At 48.0% G+C, this 17,930-nt stretch overlaps 4 protein-coding genes across 4 annotated transcripts; 1 reads left to right on the forward strand and 3 right to left on the reverse strand.

The window, feature by feature from the left end:
* Positions 1–45: 45 nt before the first annotated feature.
* BKA55DRAFT_715196 (uncharacterized protein) lies at positions 46–1,329 on the reverse strand (the record flags this gene model as incomplete). Its single annotated transcript, XM_046200873.1, has 2 exons — positions 46–956; positions 1,022–1,329. The coding sequence occupies 2 exons, from the start codon at positions 1,327–1,329 to the stop codon at positions 230–232; spliced, it is 1,035 nt and encodes a 344-aa protein (XP_046043088.1). The 3' UTR covers positions 46–229.
* A 10,382-nt stretch (positions 1,330–11,711) lies between these two features.
* BKA55DRAFT_545155 (uncharacterized protein) lies at positions 11,712–12,990 on the forward strand (the record flags this gene model as incomplete). The annotated part of the gene is made up of 2 exons (XM_046190787.1): positions 11,712–11,759; positions 12,076–12,990. 2 exons carry the CDS (start codon positions 11,712–11,714, stop codon positions 12,988–12,990), a joined length of 963 nt encoding a protein of 320 aa, XP_046043089.1.
* An 879-nt stretch (positions 12,991–13,869) lies between these two features.
* BKA55DRAFT_715210 (uncharacterized protein) lies at positions 13,870–15,998 on the reverse strand (the record flags this gene model as incomplete). Its single annotated transcript, XM_046200874.1, has 7 exons — positions 13,870–14,625; positions 14,722–14,788; positions 14,821–15,088; positions 15,138–15,194; positions 15,228–15,255; positions 15,291–15,645; positions 15,901–15,998. 7 exons carry the CDS (start codon positions 15,996–15,998, stop codon positions 14,368–14,370), a joined length of 1,131 nt encoding a protein of 376 aa, XP_046043090.1. The 3' UTR covers positions 13,870–14,367.
* Positions 15,999–16,070: 72 nt separating this feature from the next.
* BKA55DRAFT_696386 (uncharacterized protein) lies at positions 16,071–17,200 on the reverse strand (the record flags this gene model as incomplete). The annotated part of the gene is made up of 4 exons (XM_046200256.1): positions 16,071–16,188; positions 16,235–16,475; positions 16,521–17,110; positions 17,157–17,200. The coding sequence occupies 4 exons, from the start codon at positions 17,198–17,200 to the stop codon at positions 16,071–16,073; spliced, it is 993 nt and encodes a 330-aa protein (XP_046043091.1).
* Positions 17,201–17,930: the final 730 nt, after the last annotated feature.

The following is a 17,930-nucleotide window of genomic DNA, read 5'->3' on the forward strand; positions in this document are numbered from 1 at the left end:
CAGTCAATCGCAATGCCCTCATTTCCCGTTCGCTCTATTCCCATCGTCCAAGTCGTCTATCTACAGTCTATCTATAGAAAGCTCATCCAATCTACCTAGTCACAGTCAGTCTAATCTACGACCAAGATCCCATTTCAGGGGGCGCATACTTAGCATTGCCCGAAAACACTACAAAGAAAGCTCACTCACTCGTGTACAACCTTTACTTCTGCGGCCTACGAGGGCACATCTACTTGGCACGCATGTCAGCCCCACGACGCGCAAGGCGGAAGGATGTTTGCACTCGGCGCTCAAACTCGTACTGGTAGGTTCGCTCGAATTGGCTCTGGCGATTGCCGTTGCCGTCGTCGAAAGTTGTGAGCACCTGGTGCTGCTTGTCGACAACGATGACAGCCCAAGGGTCGTCCTTGATGGCGGGGATGACTTCCCATGGCTCGGTGGCGTCTTCAGCGAAGACGACGGTGCTTTCTTTGAGGTCGTGGTCCTTTTCTTCCTCGGACTTGCCCTTGATGAGGGTAGTCAACTTCTTGGCCAGCATGGAGAACATGCCAGGCTTCGCGGGCTCTGCGGGCCACTCCATGGATGGGTCGGAAGGTATCTGCATGCCCATGATGGCGGTTGTTTTGGGGTAAGTTGGGTGTAGGTTGTTGTCGGTAGTCGGAGGGTCCTGGGGATAGCGAAGAAGGCTATTATGTAGGGCGTCCAAGGTTAGATGTGCAGGTTGGTGTTTGGTGTTGATGGTTGCTGATCCCAAGGAAGTCGGGTAGGAAGTGATATCGAGGATGGTTGAAGGAAAGGGATGAGAGTTGGGTAGGCTAGAGAGATCGAGGATATATATTCTCAATCTTGAGGCGATGCAGCCGTCGTTGAGAGATCTCTTGTTCCACTGGCACTCGCGAGTTCGCCGAACAGACAGCATATCTCTCTGTCCGTGCCAGTCAAATTCACCGGCGAAACTGGCAATTGCAGTGGCAGCGCAGTCACCATACTGGAAGCCTAATTCATCCAGCGTCGTGAATACAGAAGATCCTCCTGTTCGCGCGCATTCATCTTGAGTTCCTCTCTCAAAGTGCCATTGTCGTCGCTGTTCGCGAGATCACCGTCGAGTTCATCATGGTCGACGAACTCCCACTCTTCACCGGTCTCTGCATCTGTAATAGTGATGCTGGGGTTGCTACAGAGTTGGTACTTGGGCTTCTGCTCCTTAGGCTGCTGCTTGGGGGTCTTGGAGAAGGTTGACCAGAGGGTGTTTTTAAGGCTGGACATCACGCGGGAGGCTTTCTTGGTGGCCTTTCGGGTGGTCTCGCTGTGGGAGATGAGAGTAAACATGACTGCAGTGGTGTCCTATTGCCGAGTTGCTGGAAGTTGGTGATGTTGATGGTGTTCGTGGTTTGTCAATCAAGACACTCGTCGCAGGATGCCCGGGGTACATACAGAAGTCGAGGAGGCGGAAGAGGGTTGACGAGAGAAAGTAACAATTGCCTCGCAATTAAATGGCGATTGTTGCGCATATATGCTGGGAATTGAGAGTGAATCAGCGTCCTTGACGATTGTTCCCGATCAGTTCGCTGAACCGGGCGGCTTGGGCGTGAGCACGGGCAACCGTCGCAGAGGAATTGACAAGCTAAAGAGATCCATGACTGGTGTATTAAGGCTCAGGAAGTCAATTGAAACCTCCGAGAGGAAGGCGGATGAGCTTTTGACGACAATGGTGGTTGAAGGCTGTACAATTGAACATCGCAATGGGAGGGCGGCTGTTCCAAGACCCCAGCTTGTCGCAACAGAACAATGGAGGCGAACCGCGCTTACTTAGACATATTCTAATGGACCGAGCGATACAGGTTATTGCAAAATTAGGTCAAACGAGCTTTTGTTGGTCGCGAGGAATGTAGTGGCTCGATGGTGATGATTGACGATTGACCAGCGGAACGAGAGCAGCGACATCACAACAGGGCATCTCATGGGACTAACTCACTCCAAGGAGCCTCAACAGACATAAGAGAGGCCACGTGATTGCATACCGAACAGTTTGTCTCAGTATCTTTGCTGTTGGGGACGGCATTCTTGATCAGTCTCGCAGCATCAGTGAGAATGTTGTCGCGGACCTCAGCGGAGAGAAGGCAGCTACTCGTGGTACAAGGCAAGAGATGATTTAAACTCTCTCGTGCATGCTCTAATGAACCGAGCGACATGATTATTGCGAGAACTAAGTTAACAAGGCCTTCATTCGTTGTAAGCAATGTGTACCAATGGTGATGGTTGACGACTGACGATTGCGCACAGAGCAACGAGCTACGACATCACAACAAGCGTCCCAATCAACTGATGTCACTTCAATGAGCCTCAACATACATAACCAAGTTTCCTCAATTAGATACTGAACACTTTATATCAGTATATCCGATGTTGGGGTTCTCTGGTGCAGCCACCGGCAGTCTCGTAGAATGTTGTGGCTGAGCTCGGTAGTGACAATGCAATGCAGTAAGTCGTGGCAACAAAACAATTGAGGTGAGTTATATTCTTTCAGGCATAACATAGTGAGTCACGCGATACAGTGTATTGCAAAAGCCGGGTCAATAGAGCTTTGGTTCGGCATGAGCGGACATGCTGCTTCGATGGTCAATTGACGATTTTGTACAGAACGACATCACAGAAAGGCGTCCAATTGACTAAACTCACTGCAATGAGTCTTAGTATATACAATGACGACCCATCAGTTATGAACTGAGTATTTTATTTCAGTGTATTCGTAGTTGGGCCTGTTCAGCGCGATAATGGCCGTCTTGGTCAGTCTCGTCGAGAATGTTGTCGGGGACCTCGATGGGGAGAAGACCACAACTCGTAGCAACAGAACAATCGAGATGATTCGAGTTATAGTAGGTACACTCTGATGGACCGTGCGACACAGGTTATCGCGAAAGTGAAGACAATAGAGCATTCGTTCGTCGCAGTTGATGCTTCGATGCTTCGACTAACGATCGCGCCGCGAGACGATGAGCGGCAACATCACAACAGGGCATTCTCAAGCCATATTTCTCTACAGAAAGTCGTAACTCACTCTATTTGGGCTTCTTAACTGAGGCTTGTATAGTTTATCTCACTATCTTCATTGTTGTTGATGTCATGCAGCGAGCGACTTGTGGCGAGAGCAGTACACTTGCTTTTACGGACCATTCGACATGATACATTATAAAAGCCAAAGGAATGGGACTTCCGCTCATCGTGTAGTGATGTCATGTCTCAGCAAGGATTGACGTGAGCGGGCGTTGTGTCTCGGTAACGGATTGACGATTGAGCAGCAGAATCAGCGGCGATATCGCAGCACGACGTTCTAGTCGACTAATTTCACTATAGAGAGCCTCGAGAACTGCTATTTTGACATCTAAATTGAGCCTTGTGTAGTTCGTCTCATTCTCTTCATTGTTATGGACATTAGGCAGCGAGCGCCTCGTAGCGACAGAACAAACGAGATGAGGAATGATGAAGAGGCCTCGTGGCTCGTAACTGATACCGTAGACTTGCTCTTACGGATCATGCGACACGAGATGTTGCTAAAGACAAGGGAATCGGTCTTGCGCTCGTCGTGTGCAGATGTCGTGTCGTGGTAGTCATTGACAATTGAGCAACAGGACGAGCGACGACAGCACAACAAGACATCGCTGAACTTCACCACATAGAGTCTTAGCACCCTCTATCTGAGCCCTTTAGTTGATGCTTGTACAGTGTATCTCATTATCGCCAACGTTGTAGTCGTCAGCGTTGTGGACGTCGGCAGCAACTCATGGCGACAGAGCGTTTGAGATGCGGAACCACGACGAGCCTCTGGATTAAAAGTAAGGTCCTGTACACTTTCTCTTACGTGCTATGCGACATGATTATTGTTAAAGCGAAGAGATTAGGCCTTCAGCTCGTCGTGAGTAGATGTCGTGTCTCGGTAGCGATTGAAGCTATAGTAGCAGAACGACGAGCGAGGGCGCGACAACAGGACGTTCACATGGGCAAAATTCACTTCATTGAGTCTTAATAGATTCAGTTGGGGCCTTTCAACCGGGCATCGCTCATCTCGTTTCATTATCTTCATTATTGTAGACGCTGGACCGCTCTGCCATTGAGCCTGACAGACGCGTAAACAGTCTCGAATTGCGGACCTGTAACTCGACGATATTGGCAGCAATACTGCGTTTCTGATTCAAATAAAGACAGATAATGAAATTTCAGGTCATAAATATCTAGTCGCCGGTATTAAAATAAGTCTTTTGGATGATATGCCGTTTTGTGTTTTTTGCCATATACAGCTTCGTCGTCGAGCACGGCGGACGGTCGCAGACTGCTCTCTTGTAACTCCGCGATATTGACAGCGATAACATTTTTCTGAATCGAATAAGGGTAGATACTGAGAAACCGTTCTTTTTGAATTATATCTCTGGTACTGATGTATGTTATTTCTACGATATGCTGCCCTGCAATGACATCCTCTTGGGTAGATGGCCGTAGACTGCTCGATTGTAACTCCGCGATATTGACGGCGATAACACCTTTTTAGTTCAAACAAAAGCACATACCGGCAAATGATGCCCTATAGACTAATTAACTGGTCATTTAGCATGTCATTTCCCTGATGTGCTGCTCTGTGTCAATGCCCTTTTGGGTAGACAGTCGCAGACCATAGGCTTGTAACTCAGCGATATTGGCAGCCACAACGCTTCTCAGGTTCAAACAAATACAGCTGCCGAGAAAAAGAACTTTTGTGATTGAGAGAATGATATTAAATAGCGTATTCTTTGAGATCTGATGCTCTGCAATAACGTCCTCCGGGTCAACTGTAGGCGACTACTGACTTGTAACTCGGCGATAATGGCGTCAACAATGCTTTTATGATTCATATTGATATCTTCACTGTAGCAATAGACTCCAAATACTGAGGGTTTACTACCATAGTTTGCTGTTTATACGATTTATGGTTTTGCGATATGTCCTTTGGTCTCGGGAATTGGACAACTGTCGTCGATTGCTCAACTGTAACTTGACAATTCTGGCGACGATAACGTCTTTCTGGTTCAAATAAAGATCATCACTGGGGTAATCAACTCTAAATATTGAGGTACTATTATTATTTCTTGCTATTTCTATAATTTGTGGTTTTGCGACACGTCCTTCTGGTCTTCGGAATTGGATAACTGTTGCAATTGCTCACTTGTAACTCAACGATTCTGGCGACAGTAATGCCTTTAAGGTTCAAATGAAGGTCATTCCTGGAGCAGCACATTGTGAATATTGAAATGATATTAATATATCTGGCTATTCTTATGATTTATCGCTTTGCGACACGTCCTTTAATCTTGGGCATTACACAGCAGACGTCAGCCTGCAACTCGGCGACATTGACAGTAACGAGACTGATCTAATTAAAGTAAAGGGAATTACCAAAGTAAAAGACCTAAGAGATTGAGGCAACATTCCTATTTTCTACTATTTTGGAGACCTGTGGCTCTGCAATATGTCCTTCTGTTGTCTTGGACATTGGACAGCGGAGCGGACAACAGGGTAGGCGGTCACAGAATGTAGACTTGCAAATCGGCGATATTGACAGCAATAATACTTATATAGCTCAAGTAACAGTATTTACTGAAATAAAAGACCTGAATGATTGAAACGATGCCATTCTATCTTGCTATTTCGGAGAGTTGTGACTTCGTGATGATGATTTTCGACATTAGGCAGATGGTCAGTGAACGCGGGAACACGGTCGCAAGCTATGGACTGCAATTCGACGATAATGACAGCAATAAGATAACTCTAATCTCCAAAATGCAGTCGCTAGGAAAAAAGTATATTCTCTATATTATCCGCGATTTGTGGTTTTGCAATGGTGCCCTTGTGTCTAGACACAGAGCTGCGTCGCGATTGAACCAAGACAGCAGCACTTCACCTCATGATACCGGCTACCATCTCAGACAGACCATCGACACGAAGCTACATCAACCAGTCTTGGATTAATTTTGTCGCGATATCAATTTTGCCAGGCCGTACCCGCGATGCGCGGCTCTACAGCAATGTTCTCGTGTCCAGACACGAACAGTAGCACCGCGATCACCAACCCGACAACGCTTCCCGACTGTCATTCCTAACAAACCATGGGCAAAAGTCTTGATCAAATAGGCCTCCATTGCTTCTCGTAGTATCTCATCTTTGATAGGTCGTAGCCGCCGTCTGCGGCTCTGCGACAGTACCCTTCGCGCCCGGTCATGACAGCGCTGTCACAACCGACAACACCTCGTTTCACGACAATGACTGCAATCCCGGACGAAGCATCGACAAGAACTCAGATCAATAATATCAATTAATTCTCTCAAGATCCGAGCTTGACTAGGTTCTGTCGGCGATACGCGGCTCTGCGGCAATGTCCTCGTCTCTAATCACGACAACGTTGTCGCGGTTGAATCAACTAACCAACACCTCATCTCACGATATCAACTGGTATCCCGGACGAAACATGGGCAACTCACATCAATTATTCTCAGTTAATTCTCTCGATACCTGAGCTTTACTAGTCGTGTCCCCGATATGCGACTCTGCGATAGTATCGTCCCGCGTGTCCAGACGCGACAGCGTTGTCGCAATTGAACCAATCCGCGGGTATTCACCTCACTTCATCTCACTTCATCTCACTTCACCTCACCCACAACGAGTCAAATCCGCGGAAAAATGAGAACGTAGAGCTTAAATTTTAATTCTCTTTCATTAATTCTCATAAAATCTCAACTCCCGACTCTCGATTCGACATTGCGGCCCTTCGGCTCCCTCGTCGGCCGACACGGAGCCGGATCTTACACTACATCACCAACGGACACTCAACGCCGGGTAGCCAACACGAAGCACGGCAGCACTTCCGCTTACACATTAGAAGTCAATTCCTGCAACCTGAGACCGCTAAAAAAGAACCACCGCGTCTAAATCCTCCGCCTCTTCCGACATCGCAATTCTCAACCAGCATGCACGCAGACAAATGGGATAATAATAGCCAGCCACCTCCACTCTGTCAAAAACTTAGCGTGCAACGCCATGTGGAAAAAGCGCCAAGATCTTCAACTCGACCTTTAATGCCACCGGATCCGTTGGATAGTGGATCAATTCATATCAATCTGACACAACTGCTCAATGAGATTATGCCTTGTGTCAATTAACTTCACCGGAGTGTACCAGATCCAAAGATTAAATCGCGGCTCCGAGTCGTCCGGTCCGCGGTGTCAAGACCGACAGCGAATGCCAACCCATTACACATGGCTAAGGCGTCTTGACGTTTGCGTCTGGAACGGGCTACGACCAGGATAAGTTCTCCTCTCTGAATCTTGGCTACGAATCAAGTGGATCACAACTCATAGTTAGATTGGCGAGCTGAAGGCACCGTGTTACCAAAAGAAGAAGAAAAAAGTGTCGATCAGTGGGCGGTGCGGGATGTTACAACGGGCGAGTGATCTTGGGCAAACAAAGATGGGAAGAGAGATTCTGCAGAGTGGTCTTGGCTAAAATGAGGAGGGGGGGGGGGAACCTAACTTCATTCTGCATTTGGCATATGATGTCGACGCACGTAAAGCAAGGAAAAGATGGCAACGAAAAGGGATATGATCAGAAAAGACCTTTTGTCGCAAACGAAAAATGGAAAAGGGTGGCTGATTACATGGGGAAGAAGAAGCGTTCGCTCATGCAAGAATTTGTGAGACATCATGTTTTCTCGTTGTTGGTGTCACATCTACCATCCGGGGTCGAACACGAATTGAGGGGAAAGCTATGAAGCAGAGGCCTCAAGACAAACGGCCAACTCCAACACCAACACCAACGTTTTTGTCTCAGCGTAGCACTCACTCAATTAGAAAAAGGAGAAGTCAGGTTGTGAGTTACAGCACATGAACGCCACAGCGGAACAACGTTTGACAAAAACGACACCTCGTGAATTGGGATCAAAGCTTAGCTCATGTGGAGAAAGAAAAGAGAAAAGAGGGCAGAGCTTCCCCCGCCCGGCCGAGCGAGCACCAACTGAAGCATGAGCTTATGCAGGGGTCCATGTGTACCCAGCTTCAATTGAGAGACTCAATTGAAGAGAAGAGACGAAATAGCTTCAGGTCGTACAAGGTAAAAAAACGCTTGGGTGACATCACTTCCCCCTCGAACGATTGGGGGGAAATGACAAGGACTAGATTGAAAAATGGAAAGAGTCGAGATGATCGTGTTGCGATTTACGAAGCACGGACACCGGACGCTGCCGCAATCGAATCAAGAAATGTGACAGAGGAGATTAACTCAGATTAGTCCAGTCAAACAACAGGACCAGATACTGGAGATGGAAGGGTTGCGTTGGGTTGAGATGAGATGTCAGCACTTGTGAAGCAACTACCGTAAAAAGAAAAGAGAGTCTTTCTTGTGTGAATCATGTATTTTGCAGACAGAGACAAGAGAGTAGCATTCCTGTCACACACTGGTTTATGGAAATGGTTAGCCGACACGGCCCGCTGCAGGGACGTTTTACGCCGCGCCATGTCACAAAAAAAAACAAAAAAAAAAAAAAAAAAAAACAGAACCAACACAAAATTCCTCCCTCTAACCTAATGTAACTGTGACTGATTCAGCTGCGCGATCCCGTGGATTTGATTTTGTGGCTAATTTAGAAAGCGGCAAAGCGAGGAATGAGATTGAGTCAAGATGCTATGCGTCGTGAAAGAGACCAAAGTGCGGATCCGAAGGCTGAAGATAGCTTGACACGCTAGGACAGGGCTGATGGGCATTCAGTGGGGATGATCAACGGATTGACGTTGATTGACAGTTCAACGTCATACCAATCCTTCACCAAGATCAAAAACAGGAAAATGAGAACGAAATACGATAGTGAAAAGGATCATATCAGAATTAACATGTGCAATTACCCATCATCGCGATGACAAGTCCTGCCCTGCCGCTCAAAACCCTCTCAACGTCACTTCTGTTTCAGCCCTCCTCTCCAAATGCCACTAGCCGCGCCGCAAGATGCCGCAAAACGCCGCAAGCTCACCCCTCTCGGCGTTGGTCTCCCGCTCTTGTATTCTACGGTGAAGACCTGGTGAATCTCTGACCTCAAACGCGCCGATAATATCATTACAGCACGAGCCCGCGTTTAAATGGCGATTCCCGAAACCGTTCTCGTGATACCGTAAAACACACCATCAAACATCCATTAAACGGACGACAAGAGGGACGTTTCAACGATTATTTCCCGCGATGCACCCCAAGTCCCCTCCCACCCAAGACTCACCCAGGAAATACATCTAGTCTAACACGTGCCCTCCGTTCCGGCCCCCTCCGCTCACGCGTTAGGTGGGCAGGTCAGTCCAAAATGGGCTGTTAAGAAAATCAGGCCACTTTCACTGCAATCCCGGTTATTTCATTCAAACCACCACCACGGGTGAAATCTTGACGATGGGGGTTTCAATGATGTGCAGCGTTTTATTTGCTTTGTTCCCGGGACAGCGGACGGGAGGCTGCTTTAGTGGTGAATCATCGACCCATAGCGACGTAATTGATCCGAGGATTTGTGTGTATTTTTGAGATGGATTGAGGTAATTCTACGGATCAGCGTACGGGCAACGTGAAGTTTCAGGACAAGGTGAGTGTTGTTTGGTGGTCGCGGGTAGAGGCACGATGTGATACAGAGCGATAAGATGGAGATGATTGAGAACAGACGTCGACATGGGGTTTCTGGGCTGCATGCACGGCATTCAAACAAGTGGGAACACGAAAACATGTGTATACCCTCAATTCAATTCTCGTTCCTGGCGATGCATTTCCCTTTTAAACAAAAAACCCCGCTTCATCTACGCGACGATAACGCAATCCCTGACCCCGACCGGTCTCGACCAAACAATTGATCATATCAGCATGTTTAAAATCTGCATGCTAGAATTATTTCCCGACAATTGTCTCACAAACGACTCCATCTTCGGTGTTCGCCAAACATCTGGAACGTTTGGGTGACCTTCTATGCCCCGGGAAGTTTAACCACGAGGAAAGCAAAGTCCAACGGTGATTCACCTCGCCACAGCGCGGAACAGTGCCGGGACCTTTGACGTGGGGGGCGTTTGGAACGATAGGCGAGGAGCGAGTGTTCGCTTCGGTGAATGCGGATTGCTTCAAAGAAAGAGAGACGGGAGTGTTTAGTGCTGTTTTATTTTTAATTCTAGCTCTAGTTTTACTGGGCTGAGGCTGATGGTGGATACGCCATGAATTAATTATTGAATCCGTTTGATGGATATGCTTAAGAAATGGCCGCGTAGCGCAGTGTCTGAGTGTTTGTTAGTTAGCCCGCATAACAAATTGACGTGTTACATTCACCGTTGGAAAGTGAATAAAAAATGCATGTCTCGGCACAAATGCAACGCTCACCAACGCCTCAAACGACAATGTCTTGAATGATGATAACAACGTCGGTTAGATACAGCTTAATATTTCGCCACGGGATCAACGGGCAGCTTTTGCAAACGGCGAGCCAGAAATGATTGACTCGCGAGTCATGATTGGGCGGCACGGACGGTCTGACAGGTCTGACAGGGATGAGGTGGTGTAGCTGTGTTCTGGACCTTCTGGAAATTCCGAGGTGCATCGGTTAAGAAATTCTGACAGCCTCTCTCAATTGCATTACAGACAAAACAATTAATTCGGTAGTTGGGATAATACCAAGACGTGTCAACATCCATCGAATTATTAGTACAGTTGGTAGAGAAGATGTAGGTGATTGGCACAGCGGAATCTTGAAGAGTCTCGCTTGCATTTTCACCCAAGACGCACAGGGCAGTCCACCCTTCACAACCATTGAATTCTAGAGCGCGCCAACACCGTCGATCAAAAACGGACGGGAGGGAGCATTCAGCCCGCTGGGAATAACAACTCGTTTGCGCATGTGCATCTGTCAGTAGCCGCTGAGCTTGAGTGTTTGACTTGACTCAGCATAAACAGGGTTGTTGGGCCCAGGTAGATCTCGATGAGAATGTACTTGTTGTGGTAAACGTTGTGAAAATCCCATTCCTAATTACAGGGGTTCACCAACAGTCACCGAGGTGAGCATGAGAGTGAGCTCCAGACGGAAGACGGAGTGCGAGGACCCCCGAAAAACGAGCGTAAAACGACCCATGATGGTATCAAAAGTGGTCAATTAACTTGCCCATACTCTCCAGCGAAAGAATCCCATCCCATGGCCCATGTGCTGTTTTCCGTCCCGTTTCTCCCTCCCTCCCGGCTCAGTTATCCTTAGCTTAGCTTAGCTTAGCTACCCCCTGCGTGCAGTTTTAGTGCACCCCCCGCCAAGCTCGGCAGCCCCCGCCGCTCGACCAACGGGTCGTATGACGCGGAACAGACATGTCGGGCACTGTCGCGCTGGCTAGCAATTGGAAGAGCGTTCTTTTTCATCTTTTATTTTGTTCTAGGTTTCTTTCATGGCTATATATCGCTTGCCCCGTCTGACCATTCAGTTTTTGGAGCACAGCATCGAATCTGAACAACATCACAATTCTCTCACCACCTACACACCACTCGACTATCTACAGCCGTATCTCGTCTCACCATCAGGCACCCCTAGCGAGGCTTGACATATCCACACGCCCCTAGATACTGAGAGCATCATAAAGATACAATATCACCAGCCTTTCAGCACCACCATCAGTCAACCATCGACTCTGCCAAACCTCACAATGGCCGACATATCATTCGACTACTTTGATCATCCCCAGAACAAACAGGTATGTTTTGTCGGTCCTTTTTACCCTACAGCGAAACGACCTCCAAAAACCCTGGCCCCAAAACCCTTGCCGTGTTTTTTTGACGTCTGGGGCAATTGCATTGTTTATATGGCACATGTTTCCCCTCCCTCATCCCCCTCACCTCACCTCATCTCAGCCCACTCTGCCCAATTCGAGTCCTCAACATCTACAAGTCCATCTATCAATCTCATCTTTATATCAAGGGTCTCTCACCACAACTCACACCATTTACTCTCTCCTCTCTACCATCTCACAAGTCAATTATCTTGAACACGTCTAACATTGACATCTTCAGCACCTTGTTCCTACATCCTTCTACGACCCTGCAGACTTCAGCGGTGATTCGGCCCATTCTCCCGACTCACCACTCTCACCCGTCTTCAACAACCCATATCAGCTCCCCGTCTCAAACGACTGGGTCAACTGGGACGACAAGGCTACGCTATCACCTGATCTCGACGCCCTCCCCAAGCAAGAGCCCTTTGAAGGCATCAACCTCTCCACCATCCCATCAAGGAACAGCATGGAGCTCAGCCCCGCCATCAACCCACACGACCTCTCCGGCACCATCCCCGATGCCGTCCCCTTTGGGAGAGTAGGTCTCAACGACATCGACACTCAACCTCTCTTCCAAACTCCCATCCCCTCCATCTCTTCTCAACCTCCTCATCTTCAGTCCAACATGATGCACTCTACCTCCAACCCATCTCAGATGTCCTCCTCTCTCAGCAGCATCAACTCCAAGGATGCCAACGGTCGATATCCCTCCCGCAAGCGCAAGTCCTCCGGCTCCGGAAGTTCTTCCTCCCGCTCGTCTACCTCTCCTCCTCCCGCGACGCGTCGCCACTGCTCTCCTCCCAAGAAGACAGCCCATAACATGATCGAGAAGCGCTACCGCACCAACCTCAACGACAAGATCGCCGCCCTTCGCGACTCCGTCCCCGCTCTCCGCGTCATGGTCCATCGTCTCGAGCAGCCTTGCACCGAGAACATGGACGAAGACGCCGACGAGGATCTCGGCGGTCTCGCACCAGCGCACAAGCTCAACAAGGCCACCATCCTCAGCAAGGCGACCGAGTACATCGCCCATCTCGAGAAGAAGAACAAGAGCCTCGCCCGGGAGAACAGCCAGCTACGGAATCGCGTTGAGGGATTCGAGATGATCGTCATGTCGCGGGATCAAGGACCCCCAGCAGGAGTCTGGGCATAGAAAGCAAAGACATAGATCTGGGTGCTTTACTTCACATTTTTGCGATATTATTATTTGGATCGGCAAACTGGAAACGCAATGCTTCGAGCTTGTGATGAATCATGATATCAGGCGTTTACCTCTGGCGTTTTAGAGACAGGTTGGGCAAGGCATTGTGTTATTTCGGCGCATTGAGCGGACATTCTGCCATCACATGGGCTTCTACATAAAATACAGGAATGGTTCCTGAATAGTATAAACAATCTCCAATACATCTAATGTCCTCTTCAATCATATTCTCTTACAGTGACACTTTGCTTCCTTTGCGACATCTGCATGTGATTGACTTTAGACTCACGATGGTACAGGTTAAGTACAGGTTAGTCAACATTTCACATGCGTATGAGCCTCATCTTCGCTTGCTGGCCTCGTGGGTCTATGCAGGGACTTTAGCAAGGAACAGGGTGCATGTGAGATGAACACGTACATATCAGGCGTGACATCGGTAGATGGAGAGCGAGAAAGTGACGTGGTGTGATGGGGATCAGACCACCATGGGTCGGTGGCTCAGATGGTTTGGTGGCTGATGAGGATTGGAAACGGGTGATGATGGTGAGAAGAGTAGCGGTGGATTATGTTGAGAGAGTGATATAGAGTGAAGTGGTATGTTATGGGATGGTGAAAAATCGTGGTTGGGTTGGGGATAGAGAGTGTTTGAGGGAGTCGTGAGGTGTCATGATGAGGGTTGGGGTGAAGTTATGATGGAGTCAATGATGAACGAGGGCGATACTGAGTACGGATATGTAAGTAATAAATCTTTTATACTCAAGTAACCCAGCTCTAAGAGCAATTACACGCTAAACTCAAGTTCATTGGAGTTGAGAGTTGTCATGATGAAGGGCCATGGAGCTGAGAGTCAAGTTGGGACTGATACTAGGCAAGTGAGACCAATCCCGATAGCAGATACATAAGTCTCGAGGCTATTAGATGTCGACTTAAGCCACGTATATACCGTTCAAAGCTGCATTGAGATTCATTCAAAGTCAATTGCCTCGAACGTATCAAGAGTAAGTGGACTAACCTGCACTAAGGGAAAATGGATGCGCTTGTTTCTCTATTATGCAAGTCGCAATCGAAAAATGATGTTATAGTATCATAATTTGAACAGTGAGAAGAACGATAAGACAGAGGAGAAGTATAGCAAGACGCTGAGCTATATTGGAAATGAGTGGTCGCCAGCCCTCTTCGTGCACGCAGCCCGATAATAACATCACACCGTCGTCTTCTGAGCGGCTAAAGACTTGCCTTCAGTCTTGAATTTTCCCCAATAACTTTATACGGGAGAGCCGACAGTAACAGAACCAGGCTTAATAGAGGTAATACCAATGCGAAATAAACTCAAAAGTGTTCATCACCAGGCAAGAATCCTTCAGACATACTGAGCAAGCTTGCAACCCAACCCAACGGTATGGACACAAGCGCAATATAGGTTAAGCGCCTAACACTGACAGCCTCTAGGACAGATCTTGGTGGGTCGAGAAGTTGGACCATAGATGTTGCGATTGTAATCAGTTGCTCAAGTGATCGGCCATGGTCCTCTAGCTGACGTTGAAGGTAATTGATATCCTTCTCAGCTAGTAACCACGTTTCTTCATTCTGTTACTTCTTCTTCTACTGGTTGATGTACTTAAACAGGAGGGCTAGTTTGTGTCTGCTTTGCTTGCAGCGGCGACGCCAGCGTTGAAGGTCAACAATGTCTTCGTTGTGTAATCGGGTTGTTATATCTCGCAGTGAATATCCATAGTACTTGGAAAACCGGCTGGTCAAGTGGATATAAAATTCCACTCTGACAGAATAATTCTGATGGGATAGTAGCTTGTGCTGAGTATACTGGGCGGGTCGAGTGACTGTTGCGTAAGGAAATAGTGAACAATGCTGCCCAGCATGAATACTTTATCCCACGGCTTTTTCGCCTGTCCACTTGCAAAGCAGGAAAATGGCTGTGAAGGGTGGAAATCCTCAAATCCCGAATACATAGCTTTGGCGTTATGCCTACGTTCATCTTTCGTCCCAGGTGCCTCGAGTACGCACGTGATAAGCCTGTCGACCAGGAAAAGACCTGCTCGTATCAGATTGCGCCTCATTGACATATTTTGATGGATTCTTACCAATGCAGGAATTTCCAATGCCCTTGAAAAATATAGAACAGGTTGCACGAGCAAGAGCTAGTTATCGACCTGATAAAGGAGCCAGCCGACGTACATTACGAGGAACATTGGAGTCTGTCTTGAGTCCATAGGCGCTGTTCCCAAAGCTAGCACTTTTTGGTAGTGCAGGTGCAAAAAGGGTTTCTCGGATATCAAGGACGGCAAAATAGCAAGTGAGGGCGGAGGAGTTTGCTTTTCAAGATCCTGAAAGTCTGTCGTGACGTAGTCGGCAAAGAATAAGGGGTCAGCATCCAAAGACTGGCCGACTTGGTCGATGAGACTGGGAGTGATGTTCTCGATGAATAGACGCCGAGCGGTGTTTGGGGGAATAGAGGTTGTCAAGACTCCAATCTCCTCCGCTGTTGCTGACATAGGTTCGTGGGGCACCTGATTGTATGGATAGTCAATGAAAACAATGCGGCTTGGACTCTTCGGTTGTTTCTTGAGGTGCTGGGATAACCCCCAGAGGCTATCCAAAATGCGAACGAGCCTCGACTATCCCTTCCAGAGGTCCCAACAGCCCGTTTTGACAACAAAGAAGTTCAAGAGAGTCCCAGATGTCATTAAGGCACTAGGATCAGCCAATCCAAGGGATTGGATCTTGGGTCCAGAACACCAAGACTCCAAAGACTATACTTTGGTTCTATGCGCTCGATGAGTGCAGCGAAGTCGAAAACATCAGGGTAGACAAGTGATGTATATACCCTATCATTTCAGTACTCACAGATCAATGGGTGTTTTCGGTCCAGAGATGCTGTGTGGGTAAACAGCTAACCTGCACCAATGGAAAGTTGGATAACCTGTACCAAGTCTAACTGACATAACCTGTAGCTACGACCTCAAAACGTCGCAAACATGACAAAAAAACAAAACCTCTTACAATCCTCCCCAGATTCACACCATAGCTTCAAGAGCAACCTCAAATTCCTCAGCCACAGTCTCAATCCATCTCGCATCATCCTTCACCGGCTCCCATCCCAACTCGCGACTCCGATCCCCCCTCGTCTCAGACCTACAACCCATCAGCAACACTCATCAATAACACCAGCCCAGCTTACCTAGAACACAATCCAAGCTCCGTAAGGTGCTCATCACCATCGAACCAAGCTTTACTGACCTCCTTCAGCCCAACACTCTCTGGTTCGGCGGCAAGTTTGCCTTGTTGATGGCCAACTCTTGCAATCTCGTTCGCTATGTCAAGCCAAGACTGTTTCCCATGATTCGCAAAGAAGAAACCCTCTTTCCCAAATGGTACATCTTCTTTCTTGACAATTTTCGCCAAAATGAGTGTGTACAGCGCTGCAATGTCTTCAACGTGCGTATGGTCCCAAACTCCTCACCCACCACCAGCATAAATTGCCCGTCCCTTATCAAGAGCAGCCCTAACAATCGTCGGAATCTGAATCGACGACTTGTTAAACAATCCCGTGCCCCTTCCATAGATCAAGGGCGAGCAGATAATATACGTCTTCACACCCAATTCCTCCCCTAGTTCAAAAACCGTCACGTCAGCAGTTCGTTGATGATACGGCTCAATGCCCTCTCTCATCTTCTCATAAGCATAAACATCATCTTTATCCGAAAATGTCCCTTTCTCAGTGTACGTTCTCGAAACAGGTCTATCGCCAAAGTTTGAAGTTCCCGAGTTGTGAATGTAGTGAACGTCACGTCCTGTTTGGCGCTTCCGTTGAGCGAGACCGCGGATGAAGGCTTGGGCGGAGGGGATGTGATAACCGTTTGCGGCATGGATGACGATATCGTGTGTTGAAGCTAATTCGGCGAGAAAAGCTGTATCGTCGAGGTTTGTGAAGAGGAGAGGTGTTATAGGAAGGGAGGAGAGAATTGAGGCTTGGGATTGATTGCGGACGAGGGCTGTTATGGGGAGTGTCGCGAGGGAGGGGTTTGAGAGGATCGTTGTTAATACGCTGCCGCCACTAAAGTTGTAAGTAGAGTGTCTGAAGGGTGAGAGAGGAGAGTTACACGTAGCCGGTTGCACCGGTGATGAGAATTCTTTGAGTTTCCATTGATGTTTGTGCTTGACTGGTGAGTATCATCGAATTACACTCATTAGTTCTGAGCCAGTGGTTCTTTTATATTTTGGCCAAACGTCTTACATCACAGGAAGCATGTACGAAAGGAGTATAGGGAGTTACCCGAAGGAGGAGTCGGTGCTTGCATGGAGACAACTTCGGGGTTAAGGGCCCGGACTTAGCAACATTTGACCTCCCAAGCGGATATAAACAATGGTATGCAGATTTGGCGTACCATTAGTTTGATAACGTCGCAGAGGAGTAAGCTTGTCAGATGATGGGCTGAGGATGTCGTCGGGTTCATCTCTGCTTGGCAAAAACTCATAAGATAACACCCAAGAAACCAGCCGGTGTCTTGAGCGTATTCATTATCCTTTGGAACCCGCCACTTGCTGATTGTCCTGAGTGCATTTTCAATCTCTAGAGTCGTTCGGGCTGGTAACCTGATACTGATCACATCCCAAAGTCTCATCGTCCTCGGGTGCAGGCATGTAGTTCCCTTTGTAGGACACATCTAACATGTTGTAGGCGATGATACGTGCCAGGTCAAGCAGTCGCCATAAAACGGGCCACAGATCTCATTACTCTTGCATGATGATACGCAAAGAGAGGACGAGTGAAGTAGCGCATGGTAGTGAGTCATCAGATGAATCAAGGATCGTTAGCTCTTCCAGGAGGATACCAGTCCAAGACAGGATCGTCGACAATCTGCGTCTTTGGGGAT

This window comes from Fusarium redolens (genome assembly GCF_020744475.1).
Source record: "Fusarium redolens strain MPI-CAGE-AT-0023 chromosome Unknown BKA55scaffold_22, whole genome shotgun sequence".
NCBI classification, from domain to species: domain Eukaryota; kingdom Fungi; phylum Ascomycota; class Sordariomycetes; order Hypocreales; family Nectriaceae; genus Fusarium; species Fusarium redolens.